This window comes from Pituophis catenifer, unplaced genomic scaffold (genome assembly GCF_029215685.1).
Source record: "Pituophis catenifer annectens isolate HBS135680 unplaced genomic scaffold, rPitCat1.0.hap2 SCAF_2, whole genome shotgun sequence".
Taxonomy (NCBI): Eukaryota; Metazoa; Chordata; class Lepidosauria; order Squamata; family Colubridae; genus Pituophis; species Pituophis catenifer.
The window spans coordinates 278193712-278218135 of record NW_027256882.1 but is presented as its reverse complement, the minus strand read 5'-3'; the positions used below and the strand labels follow the sequence as shown (position 1 = coordinate 278218135).

At 45.0% G+C, this 24424-nt stretch overlaps 1 protein-coding gene across 1 annotated transcript in view; it reads right to left on the bottom strand.

Annotated features, from left to right (window-relative positions):
• Window positions 1-339: 339 nt before the first annotated feature.
• The window catches only part of PDZD2 (PDZ domain containing 2), a 238000-nt gene continuing 213915 nt past the window's right edge, over window positions 340-24424 (bottom strand). Inside the window, exons 19-24 of the mRNA XM_070935965.1 lie at window positions 17386-20854; window positions 14334-14451; window positions 7185-7286; window positions 3649-3913; window positions 2420-2554; window positions 340-506 (exon numbers count right to left, since the gene is read on the bottom strand). Of these exons, the coding sequence (XP_070792066.1) occupies window positions 340-506; window positions 2420-2554; window positions 3649-3913; window positions 7185-7286; window positions 14334-14451; window positions 17386-20854 (4256 nt within the window). The remainder of the gene's footprint in view (window positions 507-2419; window positions 2555-3648; window positions 3914-7184; window positions 7287-14333; window positions 14452-17385; window positions 20855-24424) is intronic.

Below are 24424 nucleotides of genomic sequence, written 5' to 3'. Positions count from 1 at the left end.
GCCACAGGTTGCTGACCCCTGTCCTATCCAGAGAGTCATTGCAGCCAGCAGCCACTGTGATGACTTGCGTTCCTGCTAAGTTCTGGTTTGTTTATCTTTTCTCCGTGAACAAATCGATTGCAATTAAGAGAACCAAACTGTGCCCATAGGCTCTCTAAGGAGGCCCAAACGTGGGGTAGCTGCCTGACCATATGCAAATGTATCGTGATGCTTCTCGGCTGATTAAACCATTCTGACCTAGGAGAATAACATCCCAGATACCACCATTCCGGCTCCTGGCAAACAAAACTGGTTAAGGTTGTGCTCAAAAGGGAAGCGGAACTCAGGGGTTGGGTTCCGTCATTCTGGCGGCCGATGCTTCCTGATTAGCAGGTGAATGGGCCCCTCTGGGACAGACTTGATGACGTTCCACGCATCGTAGTGCATGAGTCCAAGCAAGGATTTTCCTCCAATCGCAAGAATTTCATCACCCGCTTCCAGTTTTCCAGCTTGTTCAGCAGCACCACCTGTTGGCAGAAACATAACAGTGCAGATTGGTAGAAACACTGAAAAATATGCATTATTTCTAGAGTTAAAACACAGCTAGTTCCTCAACATACAACAGTTCATTTAGTGATCATTCAAAGTTACAACGGCACTGGAAAAAAGGTGAGTTATGACCGTTTTTCACAGTTACAACCTTTTCAGCATCCGTATGATCATGGAATCAAAATTCAGACGCTTGGAAAGCTGGTTCATATTTACGACCATTGCTGGGTCCCAGGGTCATGTGATACCCTTTTGTGACCTTCTGAAAAGCATAGTCAATGCAGAAGTCAGATTCACTTAACAACTGCATTATTAACTTATCAGCTGCAGGAATTCACTTAACAGCTGGGGTGAGAAAGGTCGTAAAATGAGGCAAAACTCACTTAACAAATGTCTGGCTTACCAACAGAAATGTTGGGCTCAATTGTGGTCGTAAGTCGAGGACTACCTGTACAGTACATTACAGTTCATGTACAAAAACCTCTATAGGCTATTTTCTTTGAAAGATGCACTGAGCATTTTGTTTTGACCCAGCCTTAGCAAGTAATGATAAGCCACTTACTCACGAGTAAAAACAAAGCCCTTTTCAAACAGGGTAGGGACAGTCTTTTATTCATGTGGATAAACAAAAAAGCCAAACATAACCCCTATTATTTATTTCCCAGCCAGGGAAGGGCTGGCTAGCATTCATGTCTGCCTCTCCCTGAGAGCCGGCTTATTGTTTTCCGTTGTTCTCCTCTCCTTTCCACTCTGCGCATACGCGCATCTCAGATGGGCCCCATCTGTTCCTCCCCCTCACTCAGCTCAGGCCCTGAAGACAGCTGTCTCTCCACCTGGAGGAGGAAGGAAGGCCCCAGCTCTGCCTCTGTCTCTGATGCTGTTTCCTTGTCAGAGCCTGTTGTGGTCTGCCAGCAGCCTGCGGAGCTGACAGCAGAGTCAGACAGTGAGGAGGCTGGGGAGGAACATGGGCCAATTCTGGAGTCTGGGGAAAGGCTCTGCGTTGGAGGCAGAGATGGGGCCAGGGCCATCTGGGAGTTATGCGTGGATTCCGGAGCCTCCAGAGTTGGACATCAGAGAGCCAGAGGAACAGGAGGAGCCTGTTCCTAGTGCGCGCATGCGCAGAGCTGCCAGCAGGCAAGAACAGTTAAAACTAAAGGGACGACTCGGGAGTAAGGCCTGGAGGTGATTGGCCCTTCTCATAAGGCTTAAAAGAGAAGCAAAGGCACGTGGGCCCTTTGCAGGAAAGCAACGTTGTTAATTCTGTTCCCAGTCGGCATCTCTGTTTGATTCTGGACTCTTGCCAAGTAGGTCTTTGGCAGCTTGTCAAGGGAGATAAAGGTTGGTGATTATCCCAAAGGACTTCTCCCAAAGGACTTTTTACAACTAATTGGGACAGCTGTGAATGAACGTAATTCACAGCTGTTGCAATAAAAGAGGTTTTTGGGACGACTCGTGTGTTTTAATGACTCAGGAAGCCTAGATCACAACAGAGCCTTCCAAAGGCTCCGAAGCTGGCCCAGGCTCTCCCTCAACTTCCTCCTTGTCTGACTCTGCTGCTAGCTCTGCTGGCAGCCGACAGGCCACAAAACAGGGTGACGATAATGACATAGAGAAAGCAGATTAGGAATTGGCTGGTCTGTTGAGTGAGATCTAACCAAGCTGGAATTTTGAACAGTACAACTATCAGGAAGTGATTCCAGAGTGCAATCCTTTTGTTAATGCTGACATCAATATTTTGTTTGGGTAGGGGGAGAGGTCTCCTTTTTTGATTCTGCAAAAGCTATGCAGGAAATTTGTGCCCTAAATAGGGCACGTTCAGACTTGCCAAGAGGGCAATGCATTTTCTTTAGTAGAGGAAAAAACAGGATTTTCAGAAAACTGTCCAAGTTACCTTTAAAAATTCTTTTGATGAGCAAAGGTCTGTCTCCAGATACTGAAGCTTTCCCACCATCCAGGCTGAAACCCAAGCCAGCAGAAGTCTTCAAAAGTTCAACACAAATGGCCCCATTCAGATCTCCGCTTGGATCTTTGGAGAGAGAAAGAAAAAAAAAATTCAGAAAAAAACCTCGCTCTTATGATCAAATATAGGTTAATCACCTATAAGAGGTCATACTACAGAGAGCAGAAAACAGACTTGACAGTACACCAGAGGCACGTCTGGTTTTACAAATCTTTGGAAAGTATAAATCGTATTTTGCAGTCATTCCTTCCTTATGTTATTTCTATTTTTGAAATGGAGAGCAGACCATCGGAGACTTCATTTTTAGCTGTGGCAGCAGGGCTCCAGCAATGCTGTTGGAATACTTGAACTTGGAATTATACGAACGCATATAAATCTAAATGTCTCTGGGAGTAAAATGTTCGTATTTATTATCTGATTTATAAACCAAAAGCTGAGAGCCACTGTCAGATGTCCAACGGCCCTGGGTGAAAATCTAGCAGTTCGGTTCTGGATTTGGCCTGAGAGATTTAAGCATCTTCCTATTTTTTCAAAGGATTATCTGGATACTAAAGGATTCCAATTGACAATTGAATGTATTTTCAAATTTTCACCTACTCCATCCAAAAGTTTATAACTGGAGTATGAGTCCTACGGGGGCAGCTCTCCCCACCACTGCTTAAGAGAGTAGAGGGGTCGGTGAATTCATTTCATACCCTACTTAACCAGGGGTGGGCTTCAAAAATTTTAGCAAGGGATTCTCTGCCTGGTTGGTGGGTGAGTGGGCATGGCCATGGTGGGCGTGGCCTAGTCAGCCTTCCTGCACCACGGCGGGGGGTGGGGGCGTTTTTGGCCTCCCCGGGCTCCGAAGGCTTTCCTTGAGCCTCTGGGAGGGCGAAAATGGCCTCCCCAGGCTCCGAAGGCCCTCCATTTCTGGCTTTCCTGAACTTCCGGTAGGCCCGTTTTTCACCCACCCCGAGCCGCCACGCATACCCTGCACTTACCTGCATCCAAAACAGGCCATGTGGGGACTCCTGAGAGGGGCGAGATGGGTGGGGAGGCTAGCCAGGAGTGGGATTTGGGGGTCCTCCGAACTGCACAGAATCTTAGCTAGAGGTTCTCCCGAACCCTTGCAAACCCCCAGCAGCCCACCCCTGTACTTAACCCATATTGTACAGTACCTGCTTCACTTCCTGTGGCTGTAGCCACCAAAGTTGGCCTATCCGAAGTAGGCATTTCATTGCTCCGAGGAGGCATCCTTCCTCTGTCTTTCTCCTTCTTGATGACCACGATGGCATATTTATGGAGCCTGGCCTGATGGAGCGCGTTGAGGACATCCCCATGGACAGAACCCGCCAAACAAGTGCCATTGATAGAAAGAATGAGGTCACCACGGTGAATTTTCCCTTCCTGGGAAGCCACCCCTTTGGAAAACACCCGATGGACCTTCAAGAAAACACATTAGGATGAAGATTGTCAATGGATCAAAGAACTGTTAGCAGATTTTAAAGCTTATCCTTTTCTCAGTTTAACTACCAGTAATTGATTTGTAAGTGCCTTCGAGTCAGTCTTGGCTCTTGGCAACTCTTGGACAAGACCCTGCAGCTTTCTTAGCAATATTTCAGAAGTGGTTTGCCATTGCCTGCTTTTTAGGGCTGAGAAACTGATTGGCCCGAAGTCACACAGCTGGCTTTATGCCCAAGGTGAGACTAGAACACTTGGCCTCCTGGTTTTCTAAAAATCTTCACGTGAACAGAAGTTCAGTAATGGTGCCTTTTGAACTCTTGGAAGAAATGTGAGATAATATCCAATTTAACAAAATCTGGCTCCTATTATTAAGAATCCCGGCTGTAGAATTTCATTTTGTCAATTTACTAAGAAATACAAAAGACCCAATCTAGAGCAAAGCAAATGTTAAAGAAACAATGGCATGTTGAATGATCAGCTGATTAAAAACGAAGGCCAATAAATCTAGTGAATATGTAAATTGGCAGCCCCATTTATTATGGGAAACTTCCCTGATACTGTTAGTTAGAGACATAGTTTTTGGAAGTTGACCATCATGTATTTCAGAAGGTTAAGAAAAGGTAAAGGTAAAAGTTTCCCCTGTCCAGTTGTGTCCAACTCTAGGGCATGGGGCTCATCTCCGTTTCTTCGTAAGGGAGCCAGAGTTGTGCGAAGACATTTTCTGTGGTCATGGGGCCAGTTTGGTTATATGCCAAAGCTGCACAGAATGCTGTTATCTTCCCACCAAAGTGGTACCTATTAATCTACTCTCATTTGCATGTTTTTGAACTGCTAGGTGGGCAGGAGCTGGGGCAAGGAACGGGAGCTCACCCTGTTGTGTGGTGCTCGGGCAGGAGTAGGCTCCTGGGGGTTCCGCAGGGTTCGGGCGATCCTCTAGCCAAGGATCGCCAGGGTTCAGCAAACCCCCAAATGCCATCCCTAGCCACGCCCACCCTGCCCCTCGCACTCCACCCCTCCCCTCCCAGGAGTCTCCAAGCGGCCTGTTCATATTCCAGGTAAGTGCAGGGGCTGCACGGTGGGGCTGGGAGGTCAAAAACTGGGCCTACCGGAGCGACCTTGTTTTCGCTCTCCCGGAGGCTCAAGGAAAGCCTCCGGAGCCTGGGGAGGGCGAAAAACGCCCACCCACCCCCCATGGCGCAGGTGGCCAACTAGGCCACGCCAGCCCAGCAATGGGGCAGCAAACCCATTGCTAAAGGATCGGTGCCTTTAACCTCTGAGCCATTGCACTCCTGTGGACTAAACAACTGGAGCTACCTAAGGGCCAATCTAGGCTAGCCTTCTGTCCTTGGAGAAGCTTCCAAGCCAGGCATAATACAGAGAGCAAAGGAATGCATCTCTTGCCCAAAGGGTACCAACTCATAGTGAAACAGATCAAACCACCTGCCCCATTCTCAAATAGCTACACAATGGAGATGAATTTGATCATGTGAGCCAAGTCTCCATGGAAGTGGATGGAAAGATAATATAGCACTCTGTAGGAATGTCAGCGAAACTCAGAACCCCTTTCCACTCAAAATCATCTTCCAAAAAAGTGTGTATCTGTCTCAGGAATTTGGCTCAAAAATATTACAAGAAGCATCTGTTTTAAACATTTAGAAGCATTTGGTTCTGAGTTACGGGGGGGGGGGGTGCATTTTGGGGTAACAAGATTCTTTGCTCCAGAAAAATGATGCTCTTTGCCTCGTTCAAGGGCAGAAATTATACAGTTTGCCTCCAGGCTGGTTTGAAGATTTCTCCATTTACTTCCAGCAAAGGGAAATACCAGAGGAAATCCCAAAATAATAAGCAAAATAACATGGCAGCTTCTTCACTTTGCTTGCAGCTTCAAAACAATTTCATCCGAAGCTTCACTGAAGCCAAACCCACCTTTGACACGATCCTAGTCTTAGTGTCCCAGCAGGTGGCAGCATTTAGCTGACCTTGTCTGACTTTGAGAAGCTAAGCAGGGTTCGACTTGTTTAGTACTTGGATGGGAGACACCTGGAAGTCCCAAAGCTGATGGGGAAAGTTGTAAAACACCAGAAAGGAGACAATAGCAAACCACTGGACTTAACTTAAGAAAGGCTTTGCCTTCAGTCTCAAGGGAATTCACCTCTACCATTGAAGAATTTCTGTAAAATGCATGGAATCATTCAGAAAAACACACAGAAATACTAATCAGCAAGTTGCACTGAACTTCCAGAATGGACTATAAATAAAAACAAAATAAATTCAAATCCACCCAAAACTATCTTGGGTCAAAAGGCTGTAGCTGAGCAAAAATAAAATCATTGAGGTATACACCTAGAAACAAATTTCAATTTCAAATCTTTATTGTCAGTGCACAACATATGTACAATGAGATTGTTTGAGCTCCCTTCAGTGCACTCCCCACCCCCAACACAATACAACTCACAGTGAAGACAGAAAATCCTTAACCCAAAAATCATATTAACAAAACACCCAGTCCTATTGCACCAGTGAACTTGTTACACGTTGCGCCGGCCCTGCAATCCATCATACTATGTAGTTATGATGTTATTTCTCATTCAGGAGTCTGACAGCCCACGGATAAAAACTGTTCTTCAGCCTGTTTGTGCAGCTGGCTATACTTCTATTATCTCCTTCTCGATGGTAGGAGGATAAAGAAGTGATGACCAGGGTGAGAGTTGTCCCTGAGAAATTTTCCTCACTCTTCCATTTATTGAAGCAAATTCAATAAATAAATTTGGATCACATGAGTAAGATTCCATTTGATATTGCCAAAAATCTAAACATTGCTGTACGTAGGTGGGTAGTTGCAGTTCATATAAGCCGCAAATGTTTAGTTAATGTAATTTCTTTCAGCCCTTTTAAAAGTTTTTTCCAGGTCCCAGTAGAAAGACCAAGTACAGTTTGGGAATCTTGGAATACAAAGCATATGATTGGAACTATGATAAGGCTTGGATGGAGCTAATGTTAAGGATTTCCAGTCTCCAAGATCTGTGTGAGCCTAACACAGAGACTTACCTTGGCAAACTTGTGTACATCAGAGTTTATCTGGCACGCAGGCCCACTCGCCTCTCTGATAGCATCAACAGATGGGATACAAAATGAAGCAAGCAAACGTCCACAATAGGATTGTACCGCTAACACATGACTTAAGAGTTCTCGATCTAATTTCCAGCTGGCTTTGCAACCCACTTAGAAGAAAGATGCAGTCACCACTTACGATGATTGATTTTTGTTCCAGGTCTATTCCTCCAGCGACGCTAAATCCCAGCCCAGAACCTTCCTCTTTATTCAAGACTACAAAGTAAATATCTTCTTTGCTCTGATCCCCCCCCAAAAAAGGGGGGAGGGGAAGGAAGAGAAGGGGGGAGGGGAGAGAAGGAGACAAGACAAAATATGCAAAGATTAAAAACCCTTGAAAGAACATACTCCACAATTTAAACAAAATGCCTGGAAAATGAATCTGGCATTTTATTTTTTTTTAAAGAAGAGTCTAAATCTTAAAATAACTTCAATTTCAGAAATTAAAGGGAAGACGCAAAGAAGAGATTTGAGTATATTTAATGTCACTAAAAAAAGTAATAAGAACCCAAGTAAACCACAGCTTTAGTTTAAACTGCCTCTTCCAGAGTTCAGGCCTGGAATTAATTTTCAGTGCCCAGACACAGACATCCATCCGTCAAGTCAGTAATAAAATGAAAAGCAGAAATGGACTGACAGGCACATGTGGACTACACAAAGCACATGAGCAAAACTTGTGTCCAGCCATTCAATTTTGAGTTGTGGAGGTGCCCCACATTGTACAACTTCACCCTGTGCACAAAGTCTTGGATTGGACTTGATGATGGGAACCCATCTCATTAGGAACTGAGCTACCTCTAAGCAATTTAAAGCACCTGACAGAGAAATCAAAATATTATTTGTTAGGGATTCCTATCTCCATCTCCCATTGGTGCTATGTGATGATATGTGATGATCAACAGAGGATCTTTTTCAGGTTTGTGAAAGGCAAAGTGAATAAGTGGTGACTAGGATCTTTTTTGGTTTAAAAGTTAACGGTAAAGGTTCCCTTCACACATATGTGCTATGAGCACTGCCCCCTGACTCTAGGGGGCGGTGCTCATCTCCGTTTCAAAGCCAAAGAGCCACCGCTGTCCGAAGACGTCTCCATGGTCATGTGGCCGGCATGATTCAACACCAAAGGAGCACGGAATGCTGTTACCTTCCCACCAAAGGTGGTCCCTATTTTTCTACTTGCATTTTTTACGTGCTTTCAAACTGCTAGGTTGGCAGAAGCTGGGACAAGTAACGGGAGCTCACCCCGTTATGTGGCACTAGGGATTCGAACCACTGAACTGCTGACCTTTCGATCGACAAGCTCAGTGTCTTAGCCACTGAGCCACCGCATCCCTTTGTTCTTTTTTGGTGACAGCACCCAATTTATGGAAACCTACGTCCAGGGAAATGCACCAGTTTTTGACTTCAGGTGAAGGCCTATACCTTCTCCCAGTCTTTTAATTTTAGGTTAATATTTGACTACTTTTTCATACTATTTGCTGAACGTTTTGCTGTGGTTTAAAAGAATGGGCTATACCCAAGAGCAGTTTCACCTTTCTGGAAAATATTTCTACTGGCAGGCAGTGCAACTTCTAATGTTTAGCATTTCCAAACCTGTGATACAGAAGAATTCAAAAAGGGGACAGGAACAATGAAAATATGACTTGACAAGTGACCTCTTTGCTTTTTATTGTTCTTTGTTTGTTATTTTAAGTCCAATCTAGAATACCCTATGTTCCACCATGGAGTATAAAAATGAAGTATAAAAATGCTAAAATTCAGGTACTAGTGTTGACATAGTCCAATATAAAGCAGCTGTTCTGACCCAGCTCCCCAAACACGACAAACCCTCTGACGTGAACTCAAAAGATTCCTTTATTAGGAATGCCGGCAGCCCCAGCAAAAAGTTTCTCTCACAGACTAACAAGTCCGTCCGTCCGTCCATCTGGAAGATGAATACTTGTCTGCCATATCTATTCATCTCCACCGCCTACTTTTTATCCGCATAGCTAGGGTGAGGCTTCACTAGCAGCAGTGGCTCTACCTTCCCCAGGATCAGCCCACAGCTTTCCACTGCTCTCCTCTCCTCTGCCTTCTGCGCAGTCATGCGTCACGCACTGGACCCAGCTGTTCCTTCTCCTCTTAATCAACCACCTGCAGACCTGGGGGCTGTTGACTCTCCATCTGAGGGCAGATGGCTGGCTCAGGCTCCGCTTCTGTCTCTCTATCTCTGGCAGTTCCATTCCCTCTTCCCCCTCGGAGCTCCCAGGTTTCCCTAATGCTGACCCTGACTCCCACACTTCCTCCTCCTCTGATTCAGCTGATGGAGGGGCCAGCGGCCAACAGGTCACAACAGCAGCAGCCTCCAATCTTTTGGGCACCAGGGACCGGTTCCCTGGAGAGGTTTTTCCACGGACCAGAGTGAGTTTGGTTGCGTGTGCTGCCTGCATCCCGCAGATGGGGCTTTACTTGTTTGCGCAGCCCTGTTTCTGGCACAGACCGGTGCCGGTCCCATCGGGGGTTGGGGATCCCTGATATAAAGATTTCTATTACAGAAGCAGTTCAGCCAGACCAGATAGGGTTTAACTTGAATCCTAATTGCCAGGAATGTGACCAAATCTGCTAAATAGGCAAACTTTTGTGGCCCAGAAGCCATGCATTTTTTTGGTAAGTTTTTTTTCCTGGTTGTTCAAAAATATATTAAGCAAGGTTGGCATTTTTCAGGTAATTAGCCTTTATTTCGCTGTTTCACTAAAAAAAATAATATTTTAAAAGTGTACTAAGATACTCTGATGCCTCATGCAATTACTTTATTTTGTTCCCAGTTCAAAATATTCATATTTTAACACACGTAAACCACTCAGAATCCGTGAGGATTGAGATGGTAGACAAATAAATAAATTGCACAAATAAAGTCTGTTGGAAACTTGTTGCTTGTTGGTAAATTTCAATGGTACCACGCAGAATTTTGAGAGAGCAAAAAAATGGTGCCAGCGAACCTTGAATGGGCAATTGGTCAGTTCCACATTTGGACATTTTCCTTAAAAACAAAAACAAAAATCTTGCAGTCTTGTACATATTTTGACAGATTCCAAACAAAATGTTCCATTTTTAATTTCTTTAAAAGCAGAGAATGAGCCAGATGACAACCTGGCTCAAGATTCCCGAGATGAAAGACAAGAGAGGATGAAAAATTAGACAACTTTTGAGAATTGTCTTGCTCTGTACTATAAAAGGACAAGTTCTGAATTGCATAATATTTTCCAGCTCCCGTGCCACTTTGGACTTAATAGCAGATGTGAGGAAATATGCAGACATGGCCCATTTTCCAAAAAGCATTGGATTTCATAAATATTTGAGTTCTTGGACTTTTACAAACTGGCATGAATAAACAATTTCTCTCGAGACCCATGTGAAAATACTTAGAATGACTCTGGATTATTCTTGACTGAGAACATAATCCAGTCTTGGTATTTTGGCATGATATGCCAAGCCCACCTGACTCAATTAAACTTGCTTTAATCAGGTCCTGGAATAAAACCAAGGGATTGTGGGAAGTCTCCTATTCGAGGAATTACTCATATATGAACCCTCAAGTTATGGTATGCAGAAATGTCATCAAACAGCTTGAGCATTTACTCTCCTATGAAGAGAGACTGAAGGAGCTGGACATCGTTAAGTGTGAGGGGGGAAAAAAGCCTGCGGAGTAATAATATTTCAGGGAAAAAAAACTTTTAAAAATATCACACAAAGATTAAAGCCTACTGTCTCTTGTTCCAGAGAGCAGAACGCAGAGCAATGAACTAATGTTACAAGAAGATAGACGGTGATTGAAGGCCAGAGAAAACCTTCTTAAAAGCTAAGAGCAGTCTGATAGGAAAACTAGTTATGAAAAGTTGTTGGATATCATCAAATGAAGACATTCAACTGATTCTTTCAGCAAAGGATGGTTTTTGATGGAACCCTAATTGCAACCTCTGAATTCTCAGATTCAATCAATTTGCACAGAGATATACTATCTCAGCGGGTGTTAAATCCAGTATCGGCAGACGGTGGCTTGGTTGAGTCCATAATCCATATTTTTTTGTATTTCTTTTTTTCTTTTCTCCTTTTGCAGAATCTACTCCCCACCCCCACCCATGGCAGAGAGGAAAGCTTACTGAAACAAGTTATCTTTTCCTGAACCTGCTTTCTGGTTAACAAGCTGTGACTTTTATTAGTTAATTAGCACTCTCATCTGGCTTGCACTATTCTGAAACTGGCAAGATCCTAATCAGTTTCACCCAGTGGTGAAATTCAAATTTTTTTACTACCGGTTCTGTGGGCGTGGCTTGGTGGGCATGGCAGGGGAAGGATACTGCAAAATCTCCATTCCCACCCCACTCCCAGGGGAAGGATATTGCAAAATCTCCATTCCCACCCCACTCTGGGGCCAGCCAGAGGTGGCATTTGCCGGTTCTCTGAACTACTCAAGATTTCTGCTACCGGTTCTCTAGAACCTGCTGGATTTCATCCCTGGTTTCACCCTAAAGCACAGGTGACAAACTCGCGGCATCACGTTGCCATCCCATGACGTATCGCAACGTTTTTTTAGACCAGTGCGCTCCAAAAACAAATGGGTAGACCGGAACACTCTAAAAACAAATAGGTAGACCGGTATGGCTCTGCAAGCAGTTAAAAGCCTGGTAGACCAGTACCTTCGCTAAATCCTAAAGAATTGTCACATGACCATCAAGCCACGCCCACAAAATAAGCCACGCCCACAGAACCGGTAGTAAAAAAAATTAGAACCCACCCCTGCCCCACTCCCCCTTAGGATAACTGCAGCTCCGCAGCCCTCCTGAACAGCTTCATCTTCTCCTTGGCAGCAATTCCTTCTTCAGATTCCCGGCTTCAATCCTTCACAGGGCCATCCCACCTCACTTACCACACAGTAATTCTGTGGCTTCTTCCTAAGCCGTGTCTCCTTCTGTATAAATGGTTTCAAATCCATCTTCTCCCAATCCACTTCTCCCATAGCAACATTTAAACAAGATCATTGCTACTAGTTTCAAAACTGTTTTCATTTCACCTTCACAGCTCACAAGGGGATTTAAATGCAATAATGGGATTGTAGAAAAAGGACTGCAAAGCCTCTGGGAGATATCAGTGCTTTTGTTGGTATATTTTTTTTGCAAACATAGCTTCCCAAACATAGCAACCCTACTGATTTTTTTTCCCCAGTTATAAAACACAGACAAATATATTTGATGACCCGGAGCGTGGCACAAAGGCAACACAGCCAGAGAACCAGTATGAGTCCCTTTATTGGCACCAATTTTGACCTCAAAGTCCCTTTTATTCTCTGGCCTGGAGAAAAGTTCTCCCATAAATCTGCAGATACTCCAGTCCAAAGGCTGTAAACAGAATGGCTACAATCAATCACTCCAACAGGGCAAGATAATGAGTTCCAGACTGGAAGAATAATTCCAGCAAGACAAGATAGGCACACAGTAGCATGGTAATAATTACAACAGTCAGGAGGAATGCCAGGAATGCAGGCCACAACTCTCAATGCCAGATTAATTCAGTGTTTGTTCCCAACAAACGGCCCTTCCAACTGCTTCTCCTTTAAACTCCATCCCCAGGTGTGCCTTGTGAAGGGAATCAGGGCTCTTTCCTTCCTCGTAAGCCACGCAACCCACATTGCTCTCTTCTGCGTTCTTCCCTGCGTGCCCTAGGACCGTGATGGCGAACCTATGGCATGCGTGCCACAGGTGGCACGCGGAGCCATATCAGTGGGCACGTGAGCTCAGCTCGCCAGCTGATTTTCAGGCCTTCTGGGCCCACTGGAAGTAGAGAAACAGGCTGTTTCCTGCCTCCAAAGGGCCTGAGGGGTGTGGGGATTGCCCGTTTTTCTCTCTCCCCAGGCTCCAGAGCCTTTCTAGGAGCCTGGGAAGGGTGAAAACAGCCTTCCCCACCCCCCCAGAGGCCCTCCGGAAACGGTCCGTTTGCCGGACGTTTGCAAACGGGCCTTTTCTGGCCTCCCAGGGGGTGGGGAAGGCCATTTTCACCCTCCCCACGCTCTTAGAAATGCTCTGGAGCCTGGGAAGGGTGATAAACAGGCCTACCAGGCCATCACATGCCAAAAGCAGGGGGAGCTCTGCGTGCATGCGCAGGGGGCGGGGCACATAGAATTATGGGTGTGGCCATGGGCACACATGACTCCCCCCCACTCCCCCCACTTTTGGCACATGATGGCAAAAAGGTTAGCCATCACTGCCCTAGGATGAGAAGGGGGTGGGCCTTGGTCTTCATCTGAACCCCCTCTCCTTTGTTCTATCTCTCCCCTGCTCTGCCCAGCCTGACTTTGCCCTTCCTCAGTTTCCTCCCCAGTCAACAAAGCCATTCTCCCACTCTCTGTCAGCTGTTCGTCTTCGGTCTCAGATTCAGACACGAAGGGGACATGACACATATCTACTGAAAACACGGATGTGGAGAAGACAATTTGATTTTAGTTTTGTGTCAATGGAAGAAAGTGTTTCTGTTACTACCATGTTTCCCCGAGAATAAGACCGTGTCGTATATTTTTTTGAACCCTGAAATAAGCGCTTGGCCTTATTTTCGGGGAGGTCTTATTATTTTGGGGTGCGTGGAGCAAGATGGGACTCCTCTTGCCGTCTTACCTGATTTCCAGCTCTGTGTTTAAATATTTTCGGGAAGGGTTTATTTTCAGGGTGAGGCTTATTTTAGCACAGGTGATCAAAAGCCCGATTGGGCTTATTATCAGTGGATGACTTATTTTTGGGGAAACAGGGTATGCAATGGATGATAGCTTGGGACAGGCCATTGATTGAATTATAGTCTTTACCCTCTCCTCTTGGTGAGATGAAGGGAAAGTTGAGGAACACACAATTGACTCATTGTGTTCTTTGCAACTTCTCTGTGTTGTGAGGCTAAAAAGAACTGAAGGTGTTCTCAAACTACTTTCCAACTGCTTTGCAAGGGATTGGAGGGGTGTGTACATACTCACCCCCCCCCAGAGTGGTGTGGTGGCCTAGAGGTGGAGTTCTTGCCTCACAATCAGGAGGTTGTGAGTTCCATCCTAGGTAGGGGCAGATATTTCTCTCTCTGGGAACACTGAGATTATATCTGCTGAATATAACTCCGCATTGGTGACAGGAAGGGCATCCGGCCAATAAACACTCAGCTCCATTCAGTTGCCCAGACTCCATTCCGCAAGGGATTATGGGGTCATTAAAAGACAATGATGATACACACTCACACACCCACACATAGATACCCATGTGCGTAGCTGTGTATCTAGGCTTACCTCTGCTTGTGCTTTGATTTCCTGAAGTAAAGAAGAAACATCGCTTTTTGTTGTCACCGAAGACAAAATGGACTGCAATTTCTGCTGATCCAGAGAGGAAACCAATAGTTCATCCAAGCTAAAATACAACGTATGCAAAATGACATTGGATGAGACTGAAGAAAGAAGATGTCTGGTTTAATATTAACAGATAATACAGCCGCGGTGGCGCAGTGGTTAGAATGTAGTACTGCAGGCTACTTCTGCTGATTGCTGGCTGACTGCAGTTCGGCAGTTCGAATGTCACCAGGCTCAAGGTTGACTCAGCCTTCCATCCTTTCGAAGTCGGTGAAATAAGGACCCAGATTGTTGGGGGCAAACAATCTGACTCTGTAAACTGCTTAGAGAGGGCTGTAAAGCACTGTGAAGTGGTATATAAATCTAAGTTCTATTGCTATAATATCTCGAATGGCTATTTCTAAATATGAAAAAGACCAGGAAGTATAATGGTAATACCGAACAAAATCTGGTTTTATAGAGAAAAACCTAAATTCTATTCACAAATATTAAGACTTTGATTCCCTTCATGGTGATATATACATTGTCAAAGAGAAGGCAAAACAACCAACCCATAAAAAGTGCTTTAACACAAAAAGTGAAAGAAATACAACAGCGATAAAAGAAAATATATGTCATTATAACAATAAGTTACGATTTTATATATAGGTAGTCTTCCAGCTACGTCCACAATTGAGCCCAAAATGTATGCTGCTAAGTGAAATATTTGTTAAGTGAGTTTGCCCCATTTTACGACTTTTCTTGCCACAGTTGTTAAGTGAATCATTGCATTTGTTAAGTTAGTAACATGGTTGTTAAGTGAATCTGGATTCCCCATTGATGTTGCTTGTCAGAAGGTCGCAAAAGCGGATCCCCTGACCCCGGGACACTGCAACTGTCATAAATATGAACCAGCTGCCAAGCATCCGAATTTTGATCATGTGACTGTAAGGATCGTGTGAAAAAAGTGTGAAAAACGGTCATAAGTGTGAAAAACGGTCATAAGGCACTTTTTTCAGAGCCGTTGTAACTTTGAACGGTCATTAAATGAACTATTGTAAATTGAGGATTACCTGTATACATTTCTAATGCAAATATTATTCAAGTATGTATATATTTCTAGTGCATTAAACAATTATCTTTTCATGTGTTCTATTTCTTCTCTTTGGCAATGCATTTTTCACCATCACTATTATTTTTGAAGTTTGCTGTTTTTCTTATTAATTAAAAAACAATAAAAAAATTAAAAAAGACTTTGCTTCCCTTTATATATTATTTTCTTACAAAAACAAGGACTCTCCTGAAATATTCCTGATCTAACAGATTTGGAAATGATTCTCCTTTTTTTTGCTTCTGCTAATTCTAAGAATGTGATTAAAAACAAAAGACAATCTTTTGAGGAATTAGGTAGAAAACTGAAGCCACAATTTCTTTTCTTTCCCTTCTATTCATGCATCTAGGAATGATGGCAACAATATGGTTTTGAACCTTAAAAAAATTGAATTAACAGACTATTAAAATCTGAAGTCAGAAACAAGAGTAAGGCCCATGGTGGAATTTGCTGCAATTCAATTTACAGGAAATGAGACTGGGAAATCAAGGAAAAAGAAAGAAGAAAACGGATAGGAAAATGGATAGAAAAGTACAGAAATGGTAAAGGTGCTTTTGGAGAGGAAAAAGTACAGGTAGTCCTTGACACGATCATTGGGATCAGAATTTCTGTTGCTGAGCAAGATAGTTGTTAAGTTAGCCATGCCTGATTTTAGGACCTTTTTGCAAATTATTAAGCAAACCACTGCAGTTGTTCAGTACATCATGTGCAGAGATGGGCGTCACAAACTGTATCAACCTGTTTGCCCCAGTGGTGAAATTCAAATTTTTTTACTACTGGTTCTGTGGGCGTGGCTTGGTGGGCGTGGTGTGGCTTGGTGAGCATGGCAGGGGAAGGATACTGCAAAATCTCCATTCCCACCCCACTCTGGGACCAGCCAGAGATGGTATTTGCCGGTTCTCCAAACTACTCAAAATTTCTGCTACCAGTTCTCCAGAACCTGTCAGAACCTGCTGGATTTCGAAAATGTGCACATGTGCTTTCTGTGCATGTGTGCAGAATTGAAAAAACGGCGATTATATAGGACGGGATAGCGCCAGGGAGGGTGGGTGGGCCCAGCCGCTGGTCGGAACAACCGGTTCGCCTGAACCGGTCTGAACCAGCAGCAGTCCACCTCTGATCAGGTGGTTGTTAAGCAAATATGGCTTCCCCCATTCACTTTACTTGCCAGAAGCCAGCTGGGAAGGTCACAAAGAGGGACCACGCGACCCTGGGATGCTGCACCCATCATAAATACATGCCCATTGCCAAGCATCCTAATTTTGGTGATGCAACTATGGCGATGCTGCAACGGTCATGAGTGCACGGACCAACCATAAGTCACTTTTCCCAGTGCTGTGTAACTTTGAGTGGTTGCTAAATGAATAGTTGTAAGTCAAGGACTACCTGTACTGGATGTCAATCAGGAGAAACTATGGCAACTCATTCTGCAAGAGTGAAAAAATATATATAATTGGGTACTGGGTGGAGAATACGGCTTCAAATAACCTTTACTTGTAGTTTCTTTAAGTATCTAAGTCTGTGATTCTTAGAGCTCTGAAATGCCCGAGCACTCCTAGTAAAATATTAGGAGCTGACAATTTGTTGACTCAGATCTTGGGGAGCTGGGGTGAGCATTCAATGCTTTGATCAAGTCCTTGGCTTTCACAGAGCTCTGACAGTAAGAATGAAACTATACACATGAAAAGAAAACATACAACTTGCCGACTGTTGCAATATCCCGTTTTTCTTGGTGCAAAACTCAAATAGGTTGGGTTCAGAATTTGTGTCATTTAATGCAAAGTACACAAACCAGGGCAAATCTTTTCGATTCTTTCCTCCACCCGTGAAATATTTGCTTTCGAGTTTTAAACCTTCGCCTTCTCCTACTACGAGAGCTAATATTAAGAAAACGTTAAAACTAACCTGATAGACCAGCTCTTCCCTAAGTTCACTTTATTCAGACCGCCATCATACTGTAGCCCTTCCTCGTCAGATGTTGATCCAGGAGTTCCAGAGCCACTGTTCCAAGGACTGGTTTCTTTGGAAGGTTGTCTGCTTGTCATCCCAGGACTGGATAATCCCGAACATTCATTCATCTTGGAAACATTTTCAATGGGAGCATCGAGGGATCTCACAACAGGGGGAAGATGCAACTCTGTTTTGATGGGTGAAGGTTGAGACTCCATAGAAAAGTCCTCACTGCAGAGCTTATCAAGATCTGGCATGCTCAGAGCTCTCAGCTCCCGGAGTTTGGAACGAGACAAGGGCATGTGTCTAATATGCCCACCTGAGGCTCTGCTTCTTCGGACACTGGTGGTAGATGGTGGTAAGCCAACTGGTTCTTCAAAAGCATGCCTTTCACTCTTCTCTAAGTGAACATCGTCTCTGCTGCTCTTGTGGAAATTCTGTTGCACGTTTGTTAATGTCGAGCTGGTTGAAGATCTGGTGACCCTTGGAGATGTTGGGGCTTCACCTCCACAGTACGAACTCAAGCTCCGTCGCAGGGCTTGGACCGCATCATTCACGCTGGTAGCTGACACTGCAGAAATGCCACTGGACAATCTTCGGCCAATGGGCAGTTTAGAGTTCAGGGTGGTGGAATGGAGGTCGATGGCTTTGACCGTCGGCCTATCGAAATTAGCCAGGTTCTCAAACGATTTGATTCGCTGCTTTACAGAAAAAGAAGAAACGGGATCATGTGGCCAATTGAGTTCGTAGTAGTAATAGTTCCTCCTGCCCTTTTTCAGTTTTTGTGCAGCGGGGCTGCCATCGTCACTGTTGGATTTCAGGACGCCAGCAGATGCGGCTTTCGCATCCTGATGGTTGAGACTGAGGTGGACCACTTTCAGCATGGCCAACTCCGCATCGGAAGGGTTTGCACTCGAAACGTTCCCTAAGATATCCTGGACGTGATGGGCCGGTTGATCCCTATCGTTGCTGTTTTCCCTTAAATGACTGGATAATTGTGCTGGCACCGAATAGGTCCTTGTCACAGGTTTTAATGCACCGAGAGCATCTTCCTTGTGGAAAGTGCTCTGCCGACAATCCAGTGCTTTGCTTCTGAGTTGATTGGCCTTATTGTCATCTTCTTTCTTCTCTAGGGGCAAGTCGGGGATGAAGGAGGAGGAAGACAACCTGACTTCAATGAAAGTGCGCTGAATTTCCTGGCTGGTCTGCTCTTGCCGAGCAGGGGGATAAATAAAGCAGGAGGACTCTTTTTTAAAAAGCCCTGCATTGTCAGATTTTAATGGCTTCATTTCCAATCCATCGTGATTCGAACTCATCCCCTTGTTTTCGGTTTTATCATTCGGACAATCAACCTTGGGTGTGGCTTCAGAAGGCGTATTTGACTTAGAAGGGCCGTCTCTTGGCTCCGTGTTAGCCCTCCCCCTTTTTTCGCTGTTCGTAACTTCCCACTTGGTGACTGGTGCTTCTTTTTCCATTTTAGGAGATCCTGATATTCCAGCCCTCCCAAGTTTTGGTTTGATGATGGATTTATCTTTATTTTTCATAACGTTGCTCTCGCCATTCAACACGGGCAGAGTGGCTGCCTGAGACTCAGACTGTCTGAGCACAGAAGACTGAACTTCCTCCTGCTGCTGAAATATCTTAGAACCCATGGAGAGGCTCCTGCTGGGTGGTTCCAGATGTGTGGCTAAGTTATGGAGTGAGGAACCTTTCTTTGAAAGGAGCCTGGGTGAACCTTGGGCAGGGAAGGTGATCTTTTTTTGATCGGTGCCCTCAGCTTTGGCAGGAGCAGTGCCAAGAGCATCAGAATGAGCCTTGGATTTATTTTTAATATTGGGAGCCTTTCCTTTAGGCCCTGCTTTGTTTTGTTGATTATTTGAAAGAGTTTCCACCGTACTCTTTGGTGGAGGAGCGCCTTTAGTTTCATGATGCAATTTAGGGGAAGAAGAGGGACTGTATGTAATACCAAAGCCCTTGCATTGCCCAGAATTCAGAGTTTTGGTATTTGAAGGTTTCGAGATAACAGCGTTTGCTTTTTCATTTTTTCCTAGTAAATTGTGAGCAGAAGAGACCTTGCCCAGATGTTTTGGTTTGGACAAAAGGGGAGATTTAGGGCTGTTTACTATTTTTTGTATTGTACTCTTCATAGTATAGCTGTCTGTTCTTCTTAACTGGGATGGATCACTGGTTCCTTTCCCTGTCACAGCAGAAGGACTACCAATTACATTACTTCCACAATCCATCACTAAATCATTTTCTACCTGCAACTCTTGGGTTTTCCCCAGTTCATGTTGGCCTAGCATGTTGCCATTCCAGCTATTGATATTTTCTGTCGGATAAGAATGTATATCTGGCGCAGGATATTTACATATTTCCATTAGATTTTCTTGTTTCTGCAGGCCATTTCCTCCTTCATCCCTTGAACAACCATTCTCAATGGAAGAGCAGACTGGCCTGCCTTGAGCCAAACTGTCTACAACTTGTGAAGAAACATCTGGAGAAGATTGAAAAGCTGTTGGTGGAACCATATGTTCTGCACTGGAGTTTTCTGATAAGTGCGATTTTTCGAATGTAAATTTTCCATCTGATGTTTCCAGTGAATCTATTTCTGTTTTGCTTTCTGCCTGCAAACAGTTGTTCAAAGAATGGTAAATTGGTGGATGATTAGATGGTTTTATGGGAGGCTGTTTTTGAAGACAATGTTGGTCGTAATTCAGACTGCAAATTTCTATTTGCTCCTCATCTGATTCAACTAGTTTATGGGTTGCCAAGGGATGATCACAAACTGATAGTAAGAGGGATGAACTGTCTCCAGGATTCTCGGCTAAGGATTCTGTGTCTGAACTGGAATCTTCTGCAGCAGCGTACATAGATTTTGGAATAGTATTGCTCTTAGTTTCAATTTCAGGCAAATGGTCATCATTAAGGCTGCTAAAATTCCTTGAATAGGTACTGAGACAGCTTTGGTTTACAGTTAAAATTTTCCTTGCGTTAATGGAATCCAGGGCAGAAAAACCCAAGGCCTCTTGTGTATTAGTAACAGAATTCGCAGCTCTTTCTACAAGATCATTTTTCATTACGTTTGATACAGAATTTGGCTGAGCTTCTTCTGCCATCCCAAAACTATTTTCCTTGGTATGTCTGTCCTTGATTAATAAACAGTCACCATCTTTTTCTTCTGGGGAATTTCTTTTGCCAGAGAAGTCATCCATCTCTTCTAATAGCACCACAGAAGGGTCTTGAATAGAGTGAATTTCTGAGGGATCTGCTGGTATCGCTTTAGTATTAGCGTCAGATACCAATCCTGTCCTTTCCGCCATGCAATCCAGAGGAGATTCCAAAGATTCTTTCTCATACGCAAAGCTGTTTTCTTCTTTGATCATAACAACATCGCTTGATTCTTTCGGAACCGCCTCGTCTGCCTCTGAAGACACAAAAGAGATGTGTAAATATGTTAAAAAGGCTGCATAAAGAATCAATGAAATAATTCCATCCTCTTAATTACACAGTTATTAAAACTTTACACCAGCTTGTAATTTTAGAGGTTCATCTGGATTCAGCAATGATTCAGATGTTGGAAAGTTGAGTTTTATTAATGATCTACTTATCGCCCTCTTTCCAGATACAATTCAGCATGCTGGTTAGGACCTTTAAAACTTTCTTTTTAAAAAAAAAAATAAAATTATTCATTTCTTATTAAAATATTGGACACAGTGCCACCATCCTGGTGTTATCTCTGCCACACACACTAAAATATAAAACAAATATTGTATATACTCTTCATACATTACTAATTATATATAATTATTCTGCCCAATGTACTCATTTATATTTACATATATTACATCACATTTTGGGTCTACAAATCCTGATTATTTCCTGTTCCAACCACCACCTCTCTGTTCCAACCATTGGTAAAATCTATTCCATATATCATGATATTCTGTCTCTCCTTTATTTTTTAATTCTAACGTCAATTTATCCATTTCTGCGCAAACCAATATTTTCTTTATTATCTCCCTTTCTAAAGGTATATTTTAATTTTTCCATTGTTGGGCATATACCATTCTCGCTGCTGTTATGATGTGTACTATTAAATATGTTGACCCTTTACTATGGGCCTCTGTTATAATTCCTAATAAGAATAATTCTGGTAATTAAATTCTAGTCTTTGTCCAGTGGTCTTATTATACGGGATATAGACATGAAACCCTTGTCATGGTCAGATCACTCACTCCTTCGTCTGGACCTTCGAACCGCTACACCCCGCCGCAGGGAGGCGGACCCAATTAGATGGATCCGCCCCAGGCGCCTGATGGATCCTGATAGGTTCCAGACGGAGCTTGGGCCAATTCCTGAAGATCTGGCACACGACTCGGCCGAGGACCTGGTAGCTGCCTGGGATCGGGCGGCTGGTGGGGCCTTGGATCGAGTTGTGCCTTTGCGGCCTCTGACCCGGTGTCGATCCCTCGCGGCTCCTTGGTTCACCGAGGAGCTGAGGGAGATGAAACGCCGGAAAAGACGCCTAGAGAGTGGTTGGAGGGCCAGTCTCGCTGAATCTGACCGAACACTGGTAAGGTCGCATATTAAGACCTACCTAGTGGCGATAAAGACGGCAAAGTTTAACTACTTTTCCGCCTCTATTGCGTCATCAGGGAATCGTCCGGCCGCCCTGTTCAGGGTAACCCGCTCCCTGCTCCATCCGGGAGCGCGGGAGGATCCCTTGGAAGGCAGGGCGGAGGATTTCGGACAATACCTGTATGACAAAATCGCTCAGATCCGGGGGGATTTGGACTCTGACTGGGTAGATCAGGGCAAGGTGACGAGGAATAGTCTTGAGAATGTTACCTGGGAGGAGTTTGATGCTGTGACTCCGGATGATGTGGACAGGATTCTGGGGAGACTTAGTGCGGCCACATGTTTACTGGACCCGTGTCCCTCCTGGTTGGTACTGGCCTCCCGGGAGGTTACACGAGGCTGGCTCCAGGGTGTTATCAACGCTTCGTTGAGTGAGGGTCACTTCCCCGCCGCTTTGAAAGAAGCGGTGGTGAGGCCCCTCCTCAAGAAGCCGTCCCTGGATCCGGCAATATTGGCCAACTATCGTCCTGTCTCCAACCTTCGCTTCCTGGCGAAGGTTGTTGAGAGTGTGGTCGCGCGACAGTTTCCACAATTCTTGGAGGAAACATCCTATCTAGATCCGTTCCAGTCGGGTTTCAGGCCTGGACACAGCACGGAAACGGCATTGGTCGCGTTGGTTGATGATCTCTGGAGGGCTCGGGACAGGGGTTGTTCCTCTGTTCTGGTCCTGTTAGACCTCTCAGCGGCTTTTGATACCATCGACCATGGTATCATGCTGCACCGGCTGGAAGAGTTGGGGATGGGGGGCACCGTATTACGGTGGTTCTCCTCCTTTCTCTCCGACCGGTCGCAGTTCGTGTTGGCAGGTAGGCAGAGGTCGACCTCAAGGCCTCTTATATGTGGAGTGCCTCAGGGGTCGGTCCTCTCGCCCCTCCTATTCAACATTTATGTGAAGCCGCTGGGCGAGATCATCCGTGGCTTTGGGGTGAGATACCACCAGTACGCTGATGACACCCAGCTGTACATCTCCACCCCAGGCCACCCCAACGATGCCCTTGAAGTGATGTCCCAGTGCCTGGAGGCTGTGCGGATCTGGATGGGGAGGAACAGGCTCAGGCTCAACCCTTCCAAGACTGAGTGGCTGTGGCTCCCGGCATCCCGATATAGTCAGTTGACTCCATCACTGACTATTGGGGGCGAGTCGTTGGCCCCCACAGAGAGGGCTCGCAATCTGGGAGTCCTCCTGGATAGGCAGCTGTCCTTGGAGGAACATCTGACAGCTGTAACCAGGGGGACCTTTTGTCAGGTTCGCCTGATCCGCCAGTTGCGGCCCTTTCTTGATCGGGATTCCCTGTGCACAGTCACTCATGCCCTCGTCACCTCTCGCCTTGACTACTGCAACGCTCTCTACATGGGGCTCCCCTTGAGGAGCACCCGGAGGCTCCAACTGGTCCAGAATGCAGCAGCGCGGGTAGTGACGGGAGCAGCCTGGCGCTCCCATGTAACACCGCTCCTGCGCGAGCTGCACTGGCTCCCAGTGGTCTTCCGGGTGCGCTTCAAGGTGTTGGTTATCACCTTTAAAGCGCTCCATGGCATAGGGCCTAGCTATCTTCGAGACCGCCTGCTGCCACCGACAATCTCCCATCGACCCGTGCGCTCCCACAGAGAGGGCCTCCTCGGGGTGCCATCAGCCAAACAGTGCAGGCTGGTGACCCCCAGGGGGAGGGCCTTCTCTGTGGGGGCACCTACCCTCTGGAATCAATTGCCTCCAGAGATAAGGAGAATCCAAGACCTCGGTGCCTTCCGCCGTGCCCTTAAAACCTTCCTTTTCCAGCAAGCCGGGCTGGCCTAATTTTTTTAAGTGTTTTTAAGTGTTTTGTTTATTGTTTTTAATTAATGGGGCCAAATTTATATATGTATATTTTAACTGTATTTTAATATTTGTACTTGATGTTTTTACTTGGCTGTTCACCGCCCTGAGTCCTCAGGGAGAAGGGCGGTATACAAATTCAAAATAAAATAAAAAATAAAAATAAAACCATTTTTTCTAACCACATCTGAATCCGTCGCTAACATTCTTTTGCTTTTTTGCATGCCCACCTCATGTGGTAATTCGTGCCTGGTACTGCCTCTTTCAGGACCTTTAAAACTTTCATGTTCTGACCTACGTGTGGGTAGTCCTTGATTTATAACCATTCGCTTAGCTGCTCAAAGTTACAATGGCACTAAAAAAAAGTGTCTTACATCACACTTGTGATGTTGCAGCATCCCCACCGTCATATGATAAACGTTTGGGTGCTTGGCAACTGGCATTTATTCAGTTGCACCATCCTGTGGTCCTGGGATTGTCATTTTTGATCTTCCCAGCTAGCTTCTGACAAGTTAGGTCAATGGGGGAAATTGGATTTGCTTAACA